The 16,829-nt window shown below is 63.8% G+C and overlaps 1 protein-coding gene and 1 pseudogene across 3 annotated transcripts; one reads left to right on the forward strand and one right to left on the reverse strand.

Annotated features, from left to right (window-relative positions):
• The first annotated feature begins 1,581 nt into the window (after window positions 1-1,581).
• On the forward strand, window positions 1,582-9,250 carry PRICKLE4 (prickle planar cell polarity protein 4). Of its 3 annotated transcripts, none has more exons than XM_042013741.1 (10): window positions 1,584-1,950; window positions 2,046-2,148; window positions 2,437-2,569; window positions 6,264-6,416; window positions 6,557-6,664; window positions 6,742-6,879; window positions 6,971-7,171; window positions 7,406-7,592; window positions 7,759-8,058; window positions 8,309-9,250. In XM_042013741.1, the coding sequence occupies exons 4-10, from the start codon at window positions 6,267-6,269 to the stop codon at window positions 8,773-8,775; spliced, it is 1,551 nt and encodes a 516-aa protein (XP_041869675.1). In that variant the 5' UTR covers window positions 1,584-1,950; window positions 2,046-2,148; window positions 2,437-2,569; window positions 6,264-6,266; the 3' UTR covers window positions 8,776-9,250. The 3 variants fall into 3 exon arrangements, with proteins under 3 accessions (XP_041869672.1, XP_041869675.1, XP_041869674.1); XM_042013740.1 differs by having other exon boundaries at window positions 1,584-1,894; XM_042013738.1 differs by having other exon boundaries at window positions 1,582-2,148.
• A 149-nt stretch (window positions 9,251-9,399) lies between these two features.
• LOC121657717 overlaps window positions 9,400-16,829 on the reverse strand; it is an 8,909-nt pseudogene continuing 1,479 nt past the window's right edge.

Consider the following 16,829-nt stretch of genomic DNA (forward strand, 5'->3'; position numbering starts at 1 on the left):
GATGAACGGGAGGGTTTTGGGGGGTCAGTGAGAGGGTTTGGGGGTCTGAGGCAGGAGAGGACGCTGGGGTGGGTCAGCGAAGGGGGATTTGGGGGCTTGGGTCGGGGGATGGTCGTGGGGGATCAGTGGGGGAGGATTGGGCAGGGGTCTGAGGAAGGAGAGGGGCTGGGGGGACGCTGGAAGAGGATTTGAGGGGTCTGGGTTCGGGGGATGCTCGAGGGGGATCGATGGAGGGGGATCGGGTAGGGGTCTGGGGAAGGAGAGGGGCTGAGGGGTCAGTGCAGGGGGATTTGGGGGGGTCTGGGATGGAAGGATGCTCTCGGTCAGGGGAGGGGGATTTGGGGGGGTCTGGAGTAGAGGGAGACTCTAGAGGAGCGTTGGGGAAGGAGGGGGCTCGGGGAGGCTGAAGCACTCTCAGCGTCCCCGGCCCAGTCCCACCAGTCCCGGAGCACTAAACCAATGCGGGCAATGCCGGGGTACTGCTGGGGTCCCGCTGCACCCCCAGACCGCCTCGCAGGGCTCCTGAATGCTCGTGGTCCGGCTGTGCAGGACCCTGCCTGAACCCAGAATGCCCATCTGGGCCGGGATGGGGCACAGCTGCCCGGCCGGGAACACATGGGGAGGGTCCAGGGCACACCCAGGACACAGGGAGTCCCCGAGGAGAGTGAACCCGAGCTGCAGATTCCACAGTTCCAGGTTTTAAAATTCCAATCGCACCCACGGTTCCGGCGTGGAGCTGCCGGACATCAGCCCTGGGTTTGGAGCCGCCGGCTCCTCATCCCGACATTCCCACGCGGAGCCCCCGAGCTGTGTCCCTGCCCTCCGTGGGGACACTGCGGCCACGCGCCGGTGCCACCGCGCTGCTCCGGGGTGTTGCCATGGAGCAGTGGCTGGTGCCACCTCGGGAAAGCCCCGAGTGACCCGTCTGTCCCCGTGCCCGGCGTGTCTCCCCAGGAGGACTTTGCCCATGAATCCTTCCGCCCTGTGCAGGGATGGGGGAGCGTGGGGGGAGCAGGGGAGGAAGGGGGGCCCTGCCACCACCCGCGGGGACGAAGTCCAGAGCAGCAAACGAGCCAAGATAAAGCCGCAGGGACCAACCTCCCAGCGAAGCCAAACAGCGGATTCACAGCCCGGGGACATCGGAGACCTCAAAGGGAGCCTGGGGGGTGACAGCCCCGGCTGGACAGCCCCGGTGGGACCCCTGCGCAGGGAGGGAAAGCGGCAGCATGTGGAGGTGCTCAGCCCTCCTCCTTTTCCTCCTGCTTCTCCCCCTGCCCCGGGGATTTTGCAGAGAATCCTCGAATGGTTTGGGTTGGAAGTGACCTTAAAAAATCCCATTCGTGCCACGGGCAGGGACACCTTCCACCATCCCAGGTTACTCCAAGCCCCATCCAACCTGGCCTTGGACACTTCCAGGGATCCAGGGGCAGCCACTTCCATAAAGCAGCACAATAACCTGTGCCCCAACACCGCCCTGCACAGCCTCGCCCAGTGGTGCCACGGGCTTGTCATGGAGCCTGGCCACCTCCTCTGCCAAATTACCACCCCTGTGGATTTTGGCTGCAGTCCTGACCCTGTTCCCAGAACCTACACGAGACATCTGCACCCCTCGGGGCTCCCAAAATGAGCCGAAGCTCCCGGGACCACGCAGGTGGCAGAGATCCAGCCTGGTCCCCGCAGCCGTGAGGGTTTTTTGGGGGATGCTGTGTCCCTGCTCATCCCCAAAGTCCCATCAGCAGGCAGGAAAATCTTACGGCGTCGTGAGAAACCCACAGAAACACAGCAAGGACGCTGTGCCTCGCATCAGGCTCTGATAAATTTTACCCTGACTCCTGCCCGGGTGGAATTGCTGCAGCCGGAGCCGGTCTGGAATGGCTTGGAGGAGCCTCGTCAGGTGTTCAGGGCTTGTGGAAACTAGGACATCCTGACTTGCCGCTGGCTAACTCCTTTGTGAGAGCCCAGCCAAAGTTTCTCCACCTCTAAATTGGGGTGTAATGACACTTCCCCCTCTTTCATGAAGCTTCAACTCTTTCTGATCTCGGCAGGGAAATAAATCACCGCGCGGGATCATAGAAGTCATCAAACGGCAACCTGGGGTGAACCGAGCCGCAGATGGAGGGAAGGGCGCGGGCGCTCGGAAAATGAGAGGTAGGAGCGAGCCAGATGTCATCGGGAGCTCTTTCCCCTGTAGGGTTAATGTACCCCCCCCCCCTTCCCCTCCCTGCCTGCCCTGGAATTCCAGCCATTGGCTGGCTCCCGAGGTTTAGGCTAAAAAGCCTGTAATTAGGACCCCGGCTGCCGCGGAGCCAGTGCCTGGGCAGGCAGGGGGAAAAAAAAAGAGAGAGAGGAAGGGAAAAAAAAAAAAAAAAAAAAAAAAGAAAAAAAAAAAAGCGTTTCCCTGACTGAGCTTGGATGTTTTCCTTTCGCTTTGCAAAGTTTTCCCAGCCCAGGCTCCATTCCCTCGCGTCCTCCGGAGCAGGGCGGGACGGCGGCGGCCGGCGCGGGGCTGGAGCGGGCGGCCGAGCCCGCAGCGGCGGAGCGCGGGGCCCGGAGCGCCGGGAAAGGACAGGTACGTGCGGCTGGAAGGGACACCCGGGCTCGGCTCTCCCCGCTCCAGTGTGGAGATGGAGCTGGGGGAGAGGGAGATTTAGAGGAAGGGGCAGCGGGAGGGTCCCGCGTCGGGAGTTGCTGCGAGGGGAAGGGGACGGGAGCGAGGGAGAGCAGGGGGATTTGGGCTGTCTGGAGATTTTTTTTTTGGGGCGGGGGGGAGGTAATATCGCTGCTCCCGCGGTCTTTGTTGTCGGGAAATGTCCCCTGAGAGCAGGAGGTGCCGCCCGTTCCATCGTGCCAGGCTCTGCCAGCCCGCAGGTGCGCGGGCAGCGCTGCCCGGCAGGACGGGGGGCTCCGGGAAGGGGGGCTGGTCCCACCATCCCTCCCCACCTGGGACTGGCCGGGAATGGGATGGTTCGGGCTTGGGGATGGAGCTGGGCCCCTTCAGACGTGCCGGGCTGAAATCTGGTGGCCACAGCGAGGGGTGGGGTGCGGTGGAGGGTCTTCATCCCGGCGGTCACGGGGAGAGGAGGGAGGGGCGGGGGTCTCGGTCCGTCCCTGCCGATGTACGAATGGGCGAGCCAGGGTGGGTTAATGGGTTACTGCTCCCGGCCGTGCCTGCGGGATGGGGGGGAAAACACAGCAGGAAAAGCCTTTTGCAACACGGGCACATCCCCCGGTGAGCAAACAGGCCACGGTCCCCGCTGGTGGCACGGTGCTGCGTGGCGGAGCAGGGTGCTGACACCCTCCCCCATCATTCTGGGGGGCTGCAAAGGCCTTTTTTTAAAGCGAGGGCCGCGACACTGCTGTGCCCAGCCAGCGGCACCAAGGGCTGCTCCACCTGGTGCCGCCCCAGGTCCAAAAGGCACCGTGGGCTCCTCGGTGAGACCGGCTCCAGGTCGGGCAGGACTCGCTGCTCCAGCTCTCCTTGCCAGACCTCAGCTTATCTCGCCCCAAAAGATGCATCTTTATTGCTCTGTATCTTTATTGCTCTGCATCTTTATTCCCTGCTCCTCCAGCACAGCAGCTGTGTTGATGGGAGCTCAAGCAAAAACAGGTTATCCCGTGGGTGAGGCCAGCGTGGAGCTGTGCCTCTGGGAGCTGCCGGTGCTGCTGAGGGGCTTTTTGGAGATGTTGTGTTTCCTGGGGACTCTGCAAAAGCGAAGCTGTGGCAGGGATGCAGCTCCCCGGCCGCGCTGGGAACAGGGAGCCTGTGCTGAATTCCGAGCGGGCTGGGGTGGCTGCGCTCCAAGTTAATGTGTGACCTTGGCAGCAGAGGGCTGGGAGCCCACACAGGCTCCCGCAGCCAGCTGGACACAGGGGCTGCTCCCGGGGAGCCAAAGCAGATTAGTATTCCCAGGAATCTCAGCCTCTTGCAGCCAGGGAGCTGTGGCGGCTTCCGATCCTTTGGAGAGCAAGAGGAGTTGGGTGAACGCATCCGGAGGAGCTCCCACAGGCAGGACAAGAGGATTTACAGGCAAGGCAAATGACAGCCAGTGCCACCCAGCCTGCCCGACTGGTCTGTCACATGTCCCTTCTTGGGGACTTGCTGGCAGGGAGAAGCAGCTCCCTAAAGTGCCACCATGGTGCCACCTCCCCCCCGGCGCCCGATCCCAGGGTTTGAGGCAGGCCGGGAGCATCCCTGCATCCCTTGGCAGGCCGGCAGGGAAGGGCAACAGCAGGAGCGCCTGGAGGCAGCAAGGGAGGGCAGGAAGGAAGAGGGGACAGGGACGGGGAGCAGAGGAGCCAGACCTGTTGGGGCTGCCCGGCTCTTTAGCATGGGAGGCGCGTACCTCTGTCACCGTCTGGGGCTAATTACAGGGACTTGTTTACAGCCCAGACGGCTGCCAGCCAGCGTAATCGCATCAAACTGGGCTGGGCTGGGCTCTCTGGCACATCCCTGCGCGTTCACAGCAGCCAGGAGCCCTGCCCAAGCCTCTCTCCCCCAGCGTCACCCCACTGCGCTGGTGGCCTTTGGATGGGGTCCCTGTGCCACACGGGGCTGGGGCCAGGCCGGCACTGCCAGCCCTGCTGAGCCCCCAGAGCATCGGAGGGGTCTAATTAACAGCAAAGCCCCAAGAGATTACACAAATGCAGTTTGGAGGCTTAATGAGCCAAGCGCAGGCCGGGAATGCCACCCAGCTCCCACCGGGAGGAAGAAACAGGGACACCTTTCCCAAACCAGGCAGCAGCAGAGCTGGGGCTGGGCACCAAGCCCGTGAGGGTCCCCACTCAGCATCCCCAGGCTCTCACACCGCCCTGCTCCTCCTGTAGAGCCGAGGTTCTTTCCTGGCCCAGCTATGCTTCCTCGCCGAGCCAGCAAGGCCAGGGCTCTTTTTGGCCGGCAAATTCACAGTCAAGCCAGATTATTTCATGCCTATCCCAGAGCACAGCTTTGAACAGCACCCTGCAGCCAGCCCGGCATCCCCCCCGGGCTGCCGCGGGGTGCCAGAGCCCAAAGCCCAGGAAAAAGCCAGCAGCCCTTTTGTTTTATCTCGCTGATTAGCCGATCTGCAGCGTTAATCATTGGCCCGGCAGCGGGGCAGGGAAACCTGAGCTGCCCCGGTTGATCCCACCTGCTCCCGGCCCCAGAGCTGCCCCCTTTGGGTCCCGCATCCCAGCAGCCCGAGATGCTGCTCGGGAAGGGGCACAAGGGGAGCAGGGGCTGAGCTGGGCATGTTGGAAGTGTTCAGTGGGAGCACTGGGGACACTGGGATGTCCCTGGGAGGGGGGACACAGCAGCACCATCCCAGCATGGAGCAGGGGATGGGTCCTCATGGTGGCAGAGGTGTACGACAACCAAAATTTCGTAGTCTGGGGGTTCTCACCCCTCAACCTTGAGACTGTTTTCTGCATGAAACACTTTCCAGAGCAGCTGATCCATCCATGATGGACGGATGCAGAGATTCACAGGGTGAATCCCTGCGGGCGTTTGGTCACAGGCCCGTGATTTTCCCCCCGGGAGAAGGGGTTCAGCTCCATCCCACCCTCACTCCCCACGCCAGGGCAGGAAGCACAGGTTGAGGGCGTCAGGCTCCAGGCTGGCATCCAGGGAACCCCAGGAGCTACCACATCAGCATCTCGCCTTTGTTTTGGAAAGCCAGGGCAGGAAGGAAGCGCGGTGGAAAGCGCCCGCGTGGGGAGGAGGGGATGGCAGCCGATGGGTTTCCACTGCGTAACCCCGAGCCAGGCGTGCGGGTGTGGGCTTGGACAGCTGGGCAGGAACAGCCCTGGGGCAGAACAATGGCAGCCCAAGGAGAAGGAATTATTTTCCACTGAGTTGGGCTCAACCTCCGTCTGTTCCCACTCAGGGATGGGCCACTAGACCCGGGATTAGCCGTGCCAGCAAAGGGCTGGTGGCAGCTGGGGGAAAGCTCCCGCTTGGGAGTGTTCCCTGCCTGACTTCACCCCATTCCCATCCCCTCCCGCCTGGCAGACAAAGCCCCGAGTGCCCAAATCCGTGGTGTGGGTTTGCTGCAACCCCCAAAGGGAAAGGAGCCCCCCAAAATCCCTTAGACTGCTGCAGCAGTTCAGCCTTAAAGGTCTTGAGGTCATGGCAGTGTGGAGCATCATCCCAGCTGGATCTGCACCAGGGTCCCTTCCTGGGACGAGGGGCTGCGTGTCCGGCTGCCACATGGAGACAGGACACGCGTCCTGGGATGGGTCCCTGCTCCCTACCTCGTGTCTGACCAGCTCTGGCTCTCTGTTCCCAGCTCATGTCCCTGCAGAGCCCTGCATGGCCCCAGCGGGACGAGCCTTCCCCCTGCGGCACCAACACCGGCCTCCCCCCGGCCTCGTCTGACAGCGACTCCGGCTGTGCCCTGGAAGAGTACCTGGAGCCCTCCGCAGACCCCGCGCCCCCCGAGGTGGGCAGCACCCAGCTCTCCCCCAGCCCCGGGTGGTTCCTACAGCAGAGCACCCCCTTTCCCGGGGTTAAACACGCATTTCAGCGACTGCAAGCTAAACACACTTTAACCCCCCTAAAATTCTGCCCGTTTCTCCCAAGGCCCCGCCGTGCTTCGGGCCCCGCTCGCCGCAGCCGGGCTCTCCCTCTGACAGGACCCGGCTCCGCGCCAGAGCCCTCCTGCAGCAGCTGCCTCCTCAGGACTGCGATGTAAGACCCCTCTTTTTCGGGTGCTGCCCCCTCCCCGGGCTCACCCCGTGCCCGCCCTGACCCCCGTGCCCCCGCAGGAGCGGTACTGCCCCGACCTCGCCGAGGAGGAGCGGCGGCAGCTCCGAGCCTTCAGCGCCCGCCGCAGACAGGAGGCCCTGGGCCAGGGGCTGGCGTGTCCCGTGCCGGGTCCCTGCCATGGCTGTCCCTGCAGGAAGGTGAGGTGTCCCCTCCAGCACCCATTCCCTGGCAGGGAGCCGGCCCCAAAAGCCAGCCCGGCCCCAAACCTGGTGTCCCTCTGCCTTGCAGTGCGGTCGGAGGCTGAACAAAGGGGACCCGGGGGTTTCAGCTTCTCGCCTGGGGGACCAGTTCTGGCACCCGTCTTGCTTCTCCTGCCACTTCTGCCAGCAGCAGCTGGTGGATCTCATCTACTTCCAGCAGGATGGGAGGATCTACTGCGGCCGGCACCACGCCGAGCTCTTCCGACCCCGCTGTGCCTCCTGCGACCAGGTGGGTGCCGGGCAGGGGGAGCCTTTGACCCCCCCTTTGGCTGTTAAATGCCCCCAAGCCTGGCTGGGGGCTCCAAATCCATCAGAACCGCTGATGGGCTGCAGGAATATTCCTTCCTGGACCTTGCAGAGAGCCCCACGGGCCGGGGGCTCCTCCTCAGCACAGCAAAGCACGGCTGGGCCGCGGGTTTTCCAGCGGGGTGCTGAGAGGATGTGGGTTGTTTTCCCACTCCAGCTGATCTTCATGGAAGAGTGCATCGAGGCCGAGGGCCGGCGCTGGCACCTGGAGCACTTCTGCTGCCTGGAATGCGACGAGCCCCTGCGCGGGCAGCGCTACGTGATGAGGAGCGGCCGGCCCTGCTGCCGGGGCTGCTTCGAGAGCCTCTTTGCCGAGCCGTGCCAGGCCTGCGGGGACCCCATCGGTACGGCCGCGACCCCCGCCCGGCTCCCCTGCCCCCCGCTGGGAAGGCTGCGGAGCCGGAGCCCCGCGGCTCGGCACGGAGGATGGATTTGGGCACGCGGGAGGATGGATTTGGGCACGCGGGAGGATGGATTTGGGCACTCCCCTCAGCTGTGGTTGCCCCCCAGGTGCTGACAGCGAGGAGGTCACACACCAGGGGCTGCACTGGCACGCCCGAGCCGCCTGCTTCTGCTGCAGCCTGTGCCGAAAGCCGCTGCGGGGACAGCCCCTCGCCTGCCGCCGCGGCCGCCTCTTCTGCTCCGACACCTGCAGCCGGGGCCAGGATGCCTCTTCCACCGCCTCTTCCGACTCCTCCGACTCGGCTTTCGCCTCTGCTCCATCCCCCGACTCCACGCCGCTCTCCCGAGCCGGCCCGGCCGGCAGGACCTCGGCAGCGGGGGGCTGCAGGCTGCGGGGGGAAGGGGCCGGTAGGATCGTGGTGGGCTGGTAGATGGGGGTGGGACGGGAGTGGGAGCAAATCCAGGCTCTGCCCAGCTGCTGGGGACTTTACTGGGAATGTCACACCGTGGGAAGTGGGGATAAACCCCCAGCCCTCCACCCACGGGAGGAGCTGGGGGTGGGTCGGTGCCGCCCTGTTGTGTCCCAAGACAACCCCTGCTGTGGGAAGGCTGGCTGAGCCTTCTCCGTCCTCACTTAGGCCCACTTTCCCTCTTCCAGAGGCATTTTCGGATCAGGCCCCCGTGCACCCCGCGTTCAGGAGCCCGGAGGATCTCGGAGCAGCCGCAAAGGAGCGGAGCAGTGATGCTGCCAAGGAGCACATGGGGACGCTGGGACCCCCAGCTGGCCACCCCTCGGCCCCCCAGCCCAGCCCAGAGGGGCCCAACGAGCCTGGAGCCTTGGGCCACCTGCTTTTGGGGGGCCCTGACCCCCGAACAGCCGCAGGCAATGCAAACCCACACTTCCAAGCGGGCACATCCCCTCCCCGACACAGCCCCCGGCCAGAGGACGGCACGGAGGAGGACGACTCCTGGTGCCCCACCTGCTCCTCATCTTCGGACTCAGACTCGGAGGAGGAGGGCTTCTTTTTCGGGAAGCCCATCCCCAAGCCCGGGATGAATTCCCTGGGCAGGGAGCCCCCGGGGAGGGGCAGGGGCAGGACGGCCAAGCACTGCAGCGTGTCCTAACCGCGGGGTCCAGGGGTCCCCGAGTGGCACTGCCGTCCTGCCAGGTCCTGCCAGGTCCTGCCACGGCCTCAACGCGTTCCAAGCGCGTCCTGGACGCGGCCCAAGGCTGGTGGGAGAAGCTGCTGGGATCCTTCCCCCCCGGCGGCTGCTGGCAGAGCAGAGCCTGCAATTCCTGCCGGCCTCTCCCGCAATTAGGAACAGGTAAAGCAGGAAGGGAGCGGGGCCGGCAGCCGAGCAGGGCCTCCAGCACCGCAGACAAGGCGGCAGCTCCGGGGAGAGCGGCCGCAGCTCCAGACAAGGGCAGCTGCCTGCATCACCCCACGGCTGGGGAGCACGTGGGATCCTTCCCTGGACTGCTCCGTGCCCCACTGCCACCTGCTCTCCATCCCTGGTGGCACCGTGTCCCGGAGGGGACCAGGGGCACAGCTCTAACGATGATGAAGCTCCAATAAAGTTTGGCTGAAATCTGAACGCAGAAGGGTCTCCTGAGCCTGCCCTGTTCCTTCCCAGCCCCTTGGGATGCTGACCGTGTCCCTGGGAGTGACCTCTGCCCTCTGCCACAGCCGGGGGTCACCGCGGGACCCCCCCTCAGCAGCCCCAGGAGAGCGGGAACAGAGCAAGGGCTGCAAAAAGAACACGGTTTATTTCTAGATTTAAACCCAAAAACACTCGCTGGGGTTTGGGGACACATCCCCAAGAATCAGGAATGGAGGAGAGGGACTGCTGCCCTCCCTGCCATCACCCTCCAGTAAAACCAGTAAAACTTCAGCTGCCAAACAGATCCTGCTCGCCCTCCTTCTCCAGGAGGGTGGGGCTGCCAATGTGCCCATCCCACCTTGTCCCGCAGGCTCAGCACCCTCCCGAGCACCCCAAAGCGCTGTCACAGCCCCCATCGCCCCCCACCCAGCTGGCAGGAGGGGGTGGCTGCCATCAGAGGCTGGCGGTGGCCGAGTCGTAGCTGTCGATGAAATCCTCCAGCTCCTGCAGGTGGTGGATGCGGCGCTGGCGGAGGTTGGCCCTGAGCGCCAGCCCCAGCGCCGCCTCCATCGAGGGCTCCTTCTGCAGCAGCATCGTGGCCACCACGGCGATGGTCAGGCTGAACTGCTGGTACGACTGCAGGGGAGGGGCACGGGGTCAGCACCCCAAAAGCAGCACCAAACAACCCCTGGTTTTAGTCCACAGAGCCCCCAAAGAGCACCTGAGCCCCTGCAAACCCCTTACTGCCCGCAGCACCTTCCCCTGCAACCATCAGTGCCCCCCAAAATGCCAAATTCACACCCCCCACCACCCACCATCGCTCCCACAGGTCCTCAGGTGAGTCCCCCCACCCTGCAGCCAGTCCCAGACACCCAGGTGCTCATCCAGGGCCTGCCAGGACTCACCAGCTCGATCTCTGCCTTCCTGGCGAGGACGGCGGCGGAGCGGAAATCGATGCCGGCTGGGAATGGTGTGGGGAGCGTGGAGCACAGCTGGTGCCGGCCAGACACAGCCTGGGAGGTGGAAAAGGTGAGGAAGGGTCAGAGGGGAAAGGGACTGAGCCAAACTGGAGCTGTCAGTGCTGGTCACTAGCCCAGGACTGGCCACTCTGTGGAAGGAGCCACGGGTTTGTCACCCCTCCCTCAGGTGCCAAAGCTGCCCCCACTCCCCCTCTGCCCCAATTTCTCAGCCCAGCATTTCTCTCCCTCGTTAGGCAGTAATTAAGCTGCTCTGGAGGGCTCTCCTCGGCTTCCTCAGAGCTCCAGTCCCAGGGTCGTTCATGCTCCAGCGCGCTCCCAAGCCTCCGGTTACTTCCCTGGCTTCTTTCCCAGCCGTCTCCCGTTTATCGGCATCTCCGGCTCGGCCGGCAGCGGGGCCGACACGGGCTCTGCCTCCAGACAAAGCTGCCCTTTAACCCCAGCCCCGGATCCTGCAGGGATCCCCCTCTGGCTACAGCAGTGTCCCAAGCCCAGGACACCGGCCCCGCGTGGGGACCCCGAGGTGCTTGGGGGGCACCCGGACCCCGTACCGGCTTTGCCTCGCCGCACCCAGGCGGGTCCTGGGGCCCTGGGGAGGTCTCTGGTGTGGTGCAGGCAGCAGGAGAAGCCCGGCTGGGCTGTGCCTCAGGTTCTGCTGCAGCTCCTGGAGGGACCTGAGGGTTTTCAGGTGGCTGAAGGCTCTGCAGAGGCTGTTGGGGGAGAGAGTGGCTGGGGGAGGAGGGCGGTGGCTGGGCAGGGACAGCGCTGCCAGCATGGCCCCACCGGCAGCAGTGGCCTCGAGGGGCTCTCACACAGGGTGGGGACACGGCGTGGAGCTGCCCCACACCCCAAACTCACCCCGCCCTCGGCAGCTGCTGCCTCGGCTTCCCCAGCTCCGGCCGGCTGCTGTTCCCAGCAATGTGGGCTGAGCTCAGCCTCTGCCTCTCCAGAGGAGCTGGATTCCAGGAGTTCCCTCTTGGCAGGGTCCGGAGGGGCTGCTGGGCTCTGGGGATGTGACCCATCCCCAGCGCCAGCCTTGGGGACAGCTGGAGTGCACGGCTCTACCTGGGGAAACGTTACCGAGTCCACAGAGGGGACAAAGGGTCTGGGAAGGGGGCTGTGCCTCCCTCCAGGCTCTGCTTTAGGGTGGGAATGGAAAACATCCATAGGGGAAGCTGTGTGCAGCTGGTGGGAGCATTTGGGGAGCCTGGAGCTGACCCCGTGCCACTCCCCAGTGATCCCATACCTCAAAGTGCTCCTGGATCCCGGCAGAGCTCTCCCCCGGAGGGGCTGGATCTGCTCCCAAAGCACAGGGATCCTGATGCTGGCTGTCCACAGGGGTCTGCCCAGCTTCCAGCTCAACCTGGGGACAGGCAATGGCATGAGGACACATCTGTCCCGGGAGAAGAGATGGGCATGGGACGGACAGGGCGCTAAAACCCAAGGGAAATCACGGAGAAGAGCCTGGAAAAATCCCATGCCTGGCAAAGAGACAGCGAGGTGGAGAGGGAGAGGGCTGGAGGAGAGAGAGCAGGGAGATGTTACAGCGGCCAAAGAGACCCCTGAGCCGGGTAGCTCCAGGGGTGGGAGCATCCCTGGCAGCAGGAGGGGATCTCCTACCGGGGTCACAGCACCGGCATCGGCAGCTGGGCTCTCTGGAGGGCTCCCAGCCGGACTGGGGGGCTCCAGGACATTCCCAGGAGGCAGACCTTCCACGGGCACATCCTGCAGGAAACCACGACACCGTGCGAGGCTCAGGGTGAGCACACTCCTGGCGTGGGATGGGGAGGGGACGGGTAAAACCCCACAACCTGTGTCTGTTCCGGCCTCTCCGCAGCACCTCGGAGGGGTAAAAGGGGCTGGGGAGGATCTGGGGGCTGCAGCTCCTTCCCGGCCGCCGGCTTGCTCCTCTTGGAGAGGGCAGGAGAGGCCTTGGAGTGCGGCTTGTACTCTGCAGGGTGAGAAACAGCGGGACAGACTCCTCACCCTGCCCCAGGAGAGGCTGCAGAGCACCGGGGAGAGGCCACGGGGTCAGCACAGACCTCGGGGGGGCCGGGGACACCACACCCGGGGAACCAGGGTCAGCTGCCGGTGGTGGCTCCTGCGGGGGCGGCGGCCGCGTCTCCCACCCCGGCGGGGGCAGCTCCAGGGCGGGCAGTGTCCCCGGAAAGCTCCTCGGATCCTGCAGGAGCACAGCCCCAGGGTGGGGGGGGTTTAGGCTGGGAGGGGTCTCTGTGCAATCCCAGCCCAGGTGGGGACAGCTTTCACCGCGTCACCCGTGGCTGTGCCCAGCCCTGGTGGCCCCGAGTGCCACCCCACAGGCACACAGACCCCCCGAGCCCCCCGAGCCCGGCACCCACCGTGGAGGGCTGGCGGGGGGCCAGGGTGGGGGCTGCTCCTCCTCGGGGAATTCAGGCCAGGGCTCTGGGGGCAGCTCCTGCGGGGAAGGGGGTGGGTTTAGGCAGGGAATGGGACAGGGGGAGCTGTGGCTGCACAGCACAGAGGGTCCCCACACGCTGTCCTTGTCCATTTTACCCACTCGGTCCTGTGGCTGCCACCACCCCCCAGCCCATCTCCCCCTCACCGGGTGCCAGCCCTCTCCAAAGCCGTCCTCAGGTCCTTGGAAGTCTCTGTCATCCCAAGGGGGTGGCGGGGGACAGTCGTGGGGTGCCCACCCCGTGTCCTCCTCCTCGTTCCAAGGGCCGTCACCAGGGCCAGGGATGGGTCCCGGGGCCCTGCGATGAGGCTGCAATGGGAACAGCCACTGGTAAGGACAAAACCCACTGGGATGTTGTGGTTTTCTTGCTGTTCCCCCTCCCCACTGCGACCCTCAGCTCTTTCTGCCTCTCCTGCTCTGGGGGAGCCCCTGCTTTGGGCTGCCCTGGCTGGGCAGGTGAGTCCCTCCTTGCTGCAGGATGCAGTTCGGGTGAAACAGCTCAGATTTCACCTAACAGTGAAAATTGGCAGCAGTGGAGGGGGGATGAGGCTGCCAGCGGTGCTGGAGAACACTGAGAGCAGCCTGACTCAAATATCCCAAAACGAAACCCCACAGGGATGTGAAACCCTGAGAGGAGCTGGCACCGGCAGGGATGTGGGGGGCAGATGTTTCCTGGGAGGAACCAGAGGACAGCAATCACTGATTTAAGCACAAATGGCTCCCAAAATGCCCAACATCCCTCAGTCCGCGCTACAAAAGCTCAATCCCACTTCAGAACAGCGGGATTCCAGCACGGCCCTCCTAGGAGCGAGCGTGGATTCCTTTCTGGAGCCCTTCAAGGCCACTCCTCGAGGCCGAGCCGAAGAGTTTTGTGTGGGTCTGGGTGAGTAGCACCAACCTCCACCTCACAATTGCTAATTTAACTTTGAAACTATCGGTTTAATTAACAGCGCCCTGGCTATTAATCAGGTAACTGACTGAGGTCCTTTAGGCACCATCCATCGAAATAAATTATTTATTTTACCGATGTAAATACATTTGTTTTGCCATTCTTAATCCTGGGGGGCGAAGCTGTGGAATCCTTTAGACACAAACTGCTGGCCAGCTCCACAGCTGGATCCAGATGTGTCCAGACTCCTCTCGGGAGTTTCGGGAGCCTGGGGGTCCACAACTGGATCCAGATGTGTCCAGACTCCTCTTGGGAGTTTCGGGAGCCTGGGGGTCCACAACTGGATCCAGATGTGTCCAGACTCCTCTCGGGAGTTTTGGGAGCCTGGGGGTCCACAACTGGATCCAGACACATCCAGCCTCTTTTTGAGGAAGGAGTTTAGAGAGCCAAGGGGTCCCTTCCCTTAGCAGCTCCCCAGGAGGGTCTCCCTGACAAACTCGGAAGCTCCCGCAGCGCCTGTGACACATCCCTGTGACACATCCCTGTGACACATCCCTGTGACATCTCCCCCCAGCCCTGTCCCTTACCGGGCACCGCCAGCGCCGGTGCTCCCAGGGTGGCTCATCCCAGGCGTCCTCAGGGCCAGGAGGGGGGCACGGCCCTGGCCCATCCCACCACGGGCCGGGCTGTGGAGAGATCAGAGCCATGAGCCCCCCGCTCCACCCTCGCCTCAGCGAGGCAGGAGCCCACCCAGCCACCCTCCTCTCTCCTCTGAAGGCCCAGATGATTCCTGATTCTTCCCCAAACTGCAGCGATGTTCTCCTGGCTCCCCAGCATCCCCAGGGATGGAGCAGCGGGCGTCCACCCTGGCCCCAGGAACGCTCCTGCGCTCCCACCCTGCCCCGGCAGCCCCAGCAGAGCCCCAAGCGCACGTACCTCCCTGGGGAAGCCCCTCCTGCAGCCCGGCGGGGGGAACATCCTGCCCGAGGGCCGTCCTGGCTGCCGGCCCGGGATCCGCTGGAAGGCAGAGGCTGGGTCAGCACGTCCCACAGGACGTCACTGCCGGCCTGGGGACGCTGCCAGCCAGGTGCCACCCGTGGTGCTGCCAGCCCCGCGCCCGGAGCGCTGCGACACCTCCAGAGCCACCGGCATCACCACCAGCGAGGACACGGCCGAGCTGGGGACACACGGACCCGCTCCCTGTGTCCCGGGGGTGACAACGGGACTGGCAATGCCTCGGCACCCCCTGGGCCTGCCCGAGGCTCCGCTTGTCCCTGCCACGTGTCACCGCCAGCCCCGCGGGTCACCCCGTGATGTCCCCAGAGAACCCCGGTGCCGGGGCACGGGGGCTTGGATGAGCCCCCTTGACAGCCTGAAATCCCCACTTTTGTCCCTAAATTGCACACTTTACCTGGGGTGTCAGCCTCAGGTCCTGCAAAGCAGCGCTGGAGCACGGAGGGGGGTGCGACGGAGAGCCCTGCACCTCTGCACCCCAATCCTGCACCTCTGCACCCCAATCCTGCAGCCCTTTGAAAAACAGAGAAATAAACAGAAAGGGTTTTGGTGCCGCCAGCTTTGCTGTGACACAATCGGGCAGGTTGTGCGAAGGGGAACTTTTAGAGGTAAATGATAAATGCTGACAGTGTAAGTTAAAGTGAATTGTGTAAAAAGAGAACAGTAAGACCAGACCCAGCTGAGACCAGTTTTGTACGAGCACAGGGAATCGAAAACCCCAAAACAGAAGGACTCTGCGAACACAGAGGAATTACGAGACCACAAGAAGGTTGTGAAAGCGGCCGAGACCCGCAAAACAGATCTGCGCACGCCCGCAAGGAAGAGGTAAAAAGCTGAACCCCGAGGAACACTGCGAGCCTTCATCTGACCACCAAAGACGACCACCAGAGGACACTGTGCAGGAGCCGGCGGACGGAAACCAAGGCGGATCTATGTAAATAATCCCCCCGAAACCATTTTCATATCCCCTCCCCTTTGGCGAAGCCATAATACACACACGGAACGCGCTGCTGCAAGAACAAATGTATAAAAAGCGACCTGGTATCCTCAGCCGGCGCGAGTTAACTGCGGTCACAGAGCCAGCGCTGTAACAAAGCTCTGCTCCGCCGACTTTGTGCCCAGGTAAATTTTATTACGTGAGCTCGTTTCGCACAATCGCCAGCCCCGCGGGTCACCCCGTGATGTCCCCAGAGGATCCCGGTGTCGGGGCACGGGGGCTTGGATGAGACCCCCCGCCCCGCCAGCCTGAAATCCCCACTTTTGTCCCTAAATTGCGGCTTTACCTGGGGTGTCAGCCTCAGGTCCTGGAAAGCAGCGCTGGAGCACGGAGGGGGGTGCGACGGAGAGCCCTGCACCCCTGAATCCCAATCCTGCACCTCTGCACCCCAAACCTGTAACTTTGCAACTGCGCCCCAATCCTACACCCCTGCACCCCAATCCTTCATCCCTGAATCCAAATTCTTCCCTTCACCCCAATCCTGCACCCCAATCCTTCATCCCTGAATCCAAATCCTTCCCTTCACCCCAATCCTTCATCCCTGAATCCAAATCCTTCCCTTCACCCCAATCCTTCCCTGCACCCCAATCCTGCCGCCCCGCAGCCGGATCTCATTCCATACCAGTCTCCGGCGGGAGCCGATCCCCTCCTGAGGAGCTCACCCGGAGCTCTCCCGGAACTCTCCCGTCCCTCCCCCCCGGGACTTTTCCTTCCTCTTCCCATCCCTCTCCCGGCACCGATTCCGCTCCTGAAAACAACGGGAGCGCACAGACCCCGGGACGTTCCGCTTCCCTGATCCCCCGGGGACAGCCGGATTCCTCCGGGAATCTCGGATCCACGAACTGCACCCCATCAGCGCCCTCTGAAAGGGGGGACCCTGCACCCCCAGGGCACGAACGCCCCAGCTCCTGCCAGCATCCACATGGATCAACCACATGGTCCCCGGGATGCTCCCAAACTTGTGCCGGGATATTTGGGGGAGCAGGACCCTCATTCCCGGGGCTGGAGTGGGGTGGAGGGGGGGACAGAGAAGGGTGAGAGGGTTTGGAAAGCCCTGGCAGGACAGGGCTCCATCGCACCCACCTTTGCCGGTGCTGGACGCAGCGGGGACGGGCGGGGGCCGAGGAGCTCCCGGAGCTGCCGGTGGCTGTCACCTCCCAGCGTGCGGCTCAGAGGGTCTCCCAAACCCGCTGCCCGCCCAATTCCTCACCTCCCGTGTTAAAAGCTGCAAATGTTTATTAAACTATGGAGGTAGATGAGTTC

This window comes from Corvus kubaryi, unplaced genomic scaffold (assembly GCF_017639235.1).
Source record: "Corvus kubaryi isolate FWS band 111438036 unplaced genomic scaffold, C.kubaryi_AGA036_p1.0 split1-37355, whole genome shotgun sequence".
Lineage (NCBI taxonomy): Eukaryota > Metazoa > Chordata > Aves > Passeriformes > Corvidae > Corvus > Corvus kubaryi.

Excerpts from the sequence above, each read along its gene's own strand:
- PRICKLE4 (XM_042013738.1), top strand. The coding sequence starts at position 6,267 with ATGTCCCTGCAGAGCCCTGCATGGCCCCAGCGGGACGAGCCTTCCCCC. Across the intron at positions 7,172-7,405 it reads GCTGTGCCTCCTGCGACCAG|CTGATCTTCATGGAAGAGTG; the intron begins GTGGGTGCCGGG and ends TTCCCACTCCAG. Across the intron at positions 7,593-7,758 it reads GGCCTGCGGGGACCCCATCG|GTGCTGACAGCGAGGAGGTC; the intron begins GTACGGCCGCGA and ends GTTGCCCCCCAG.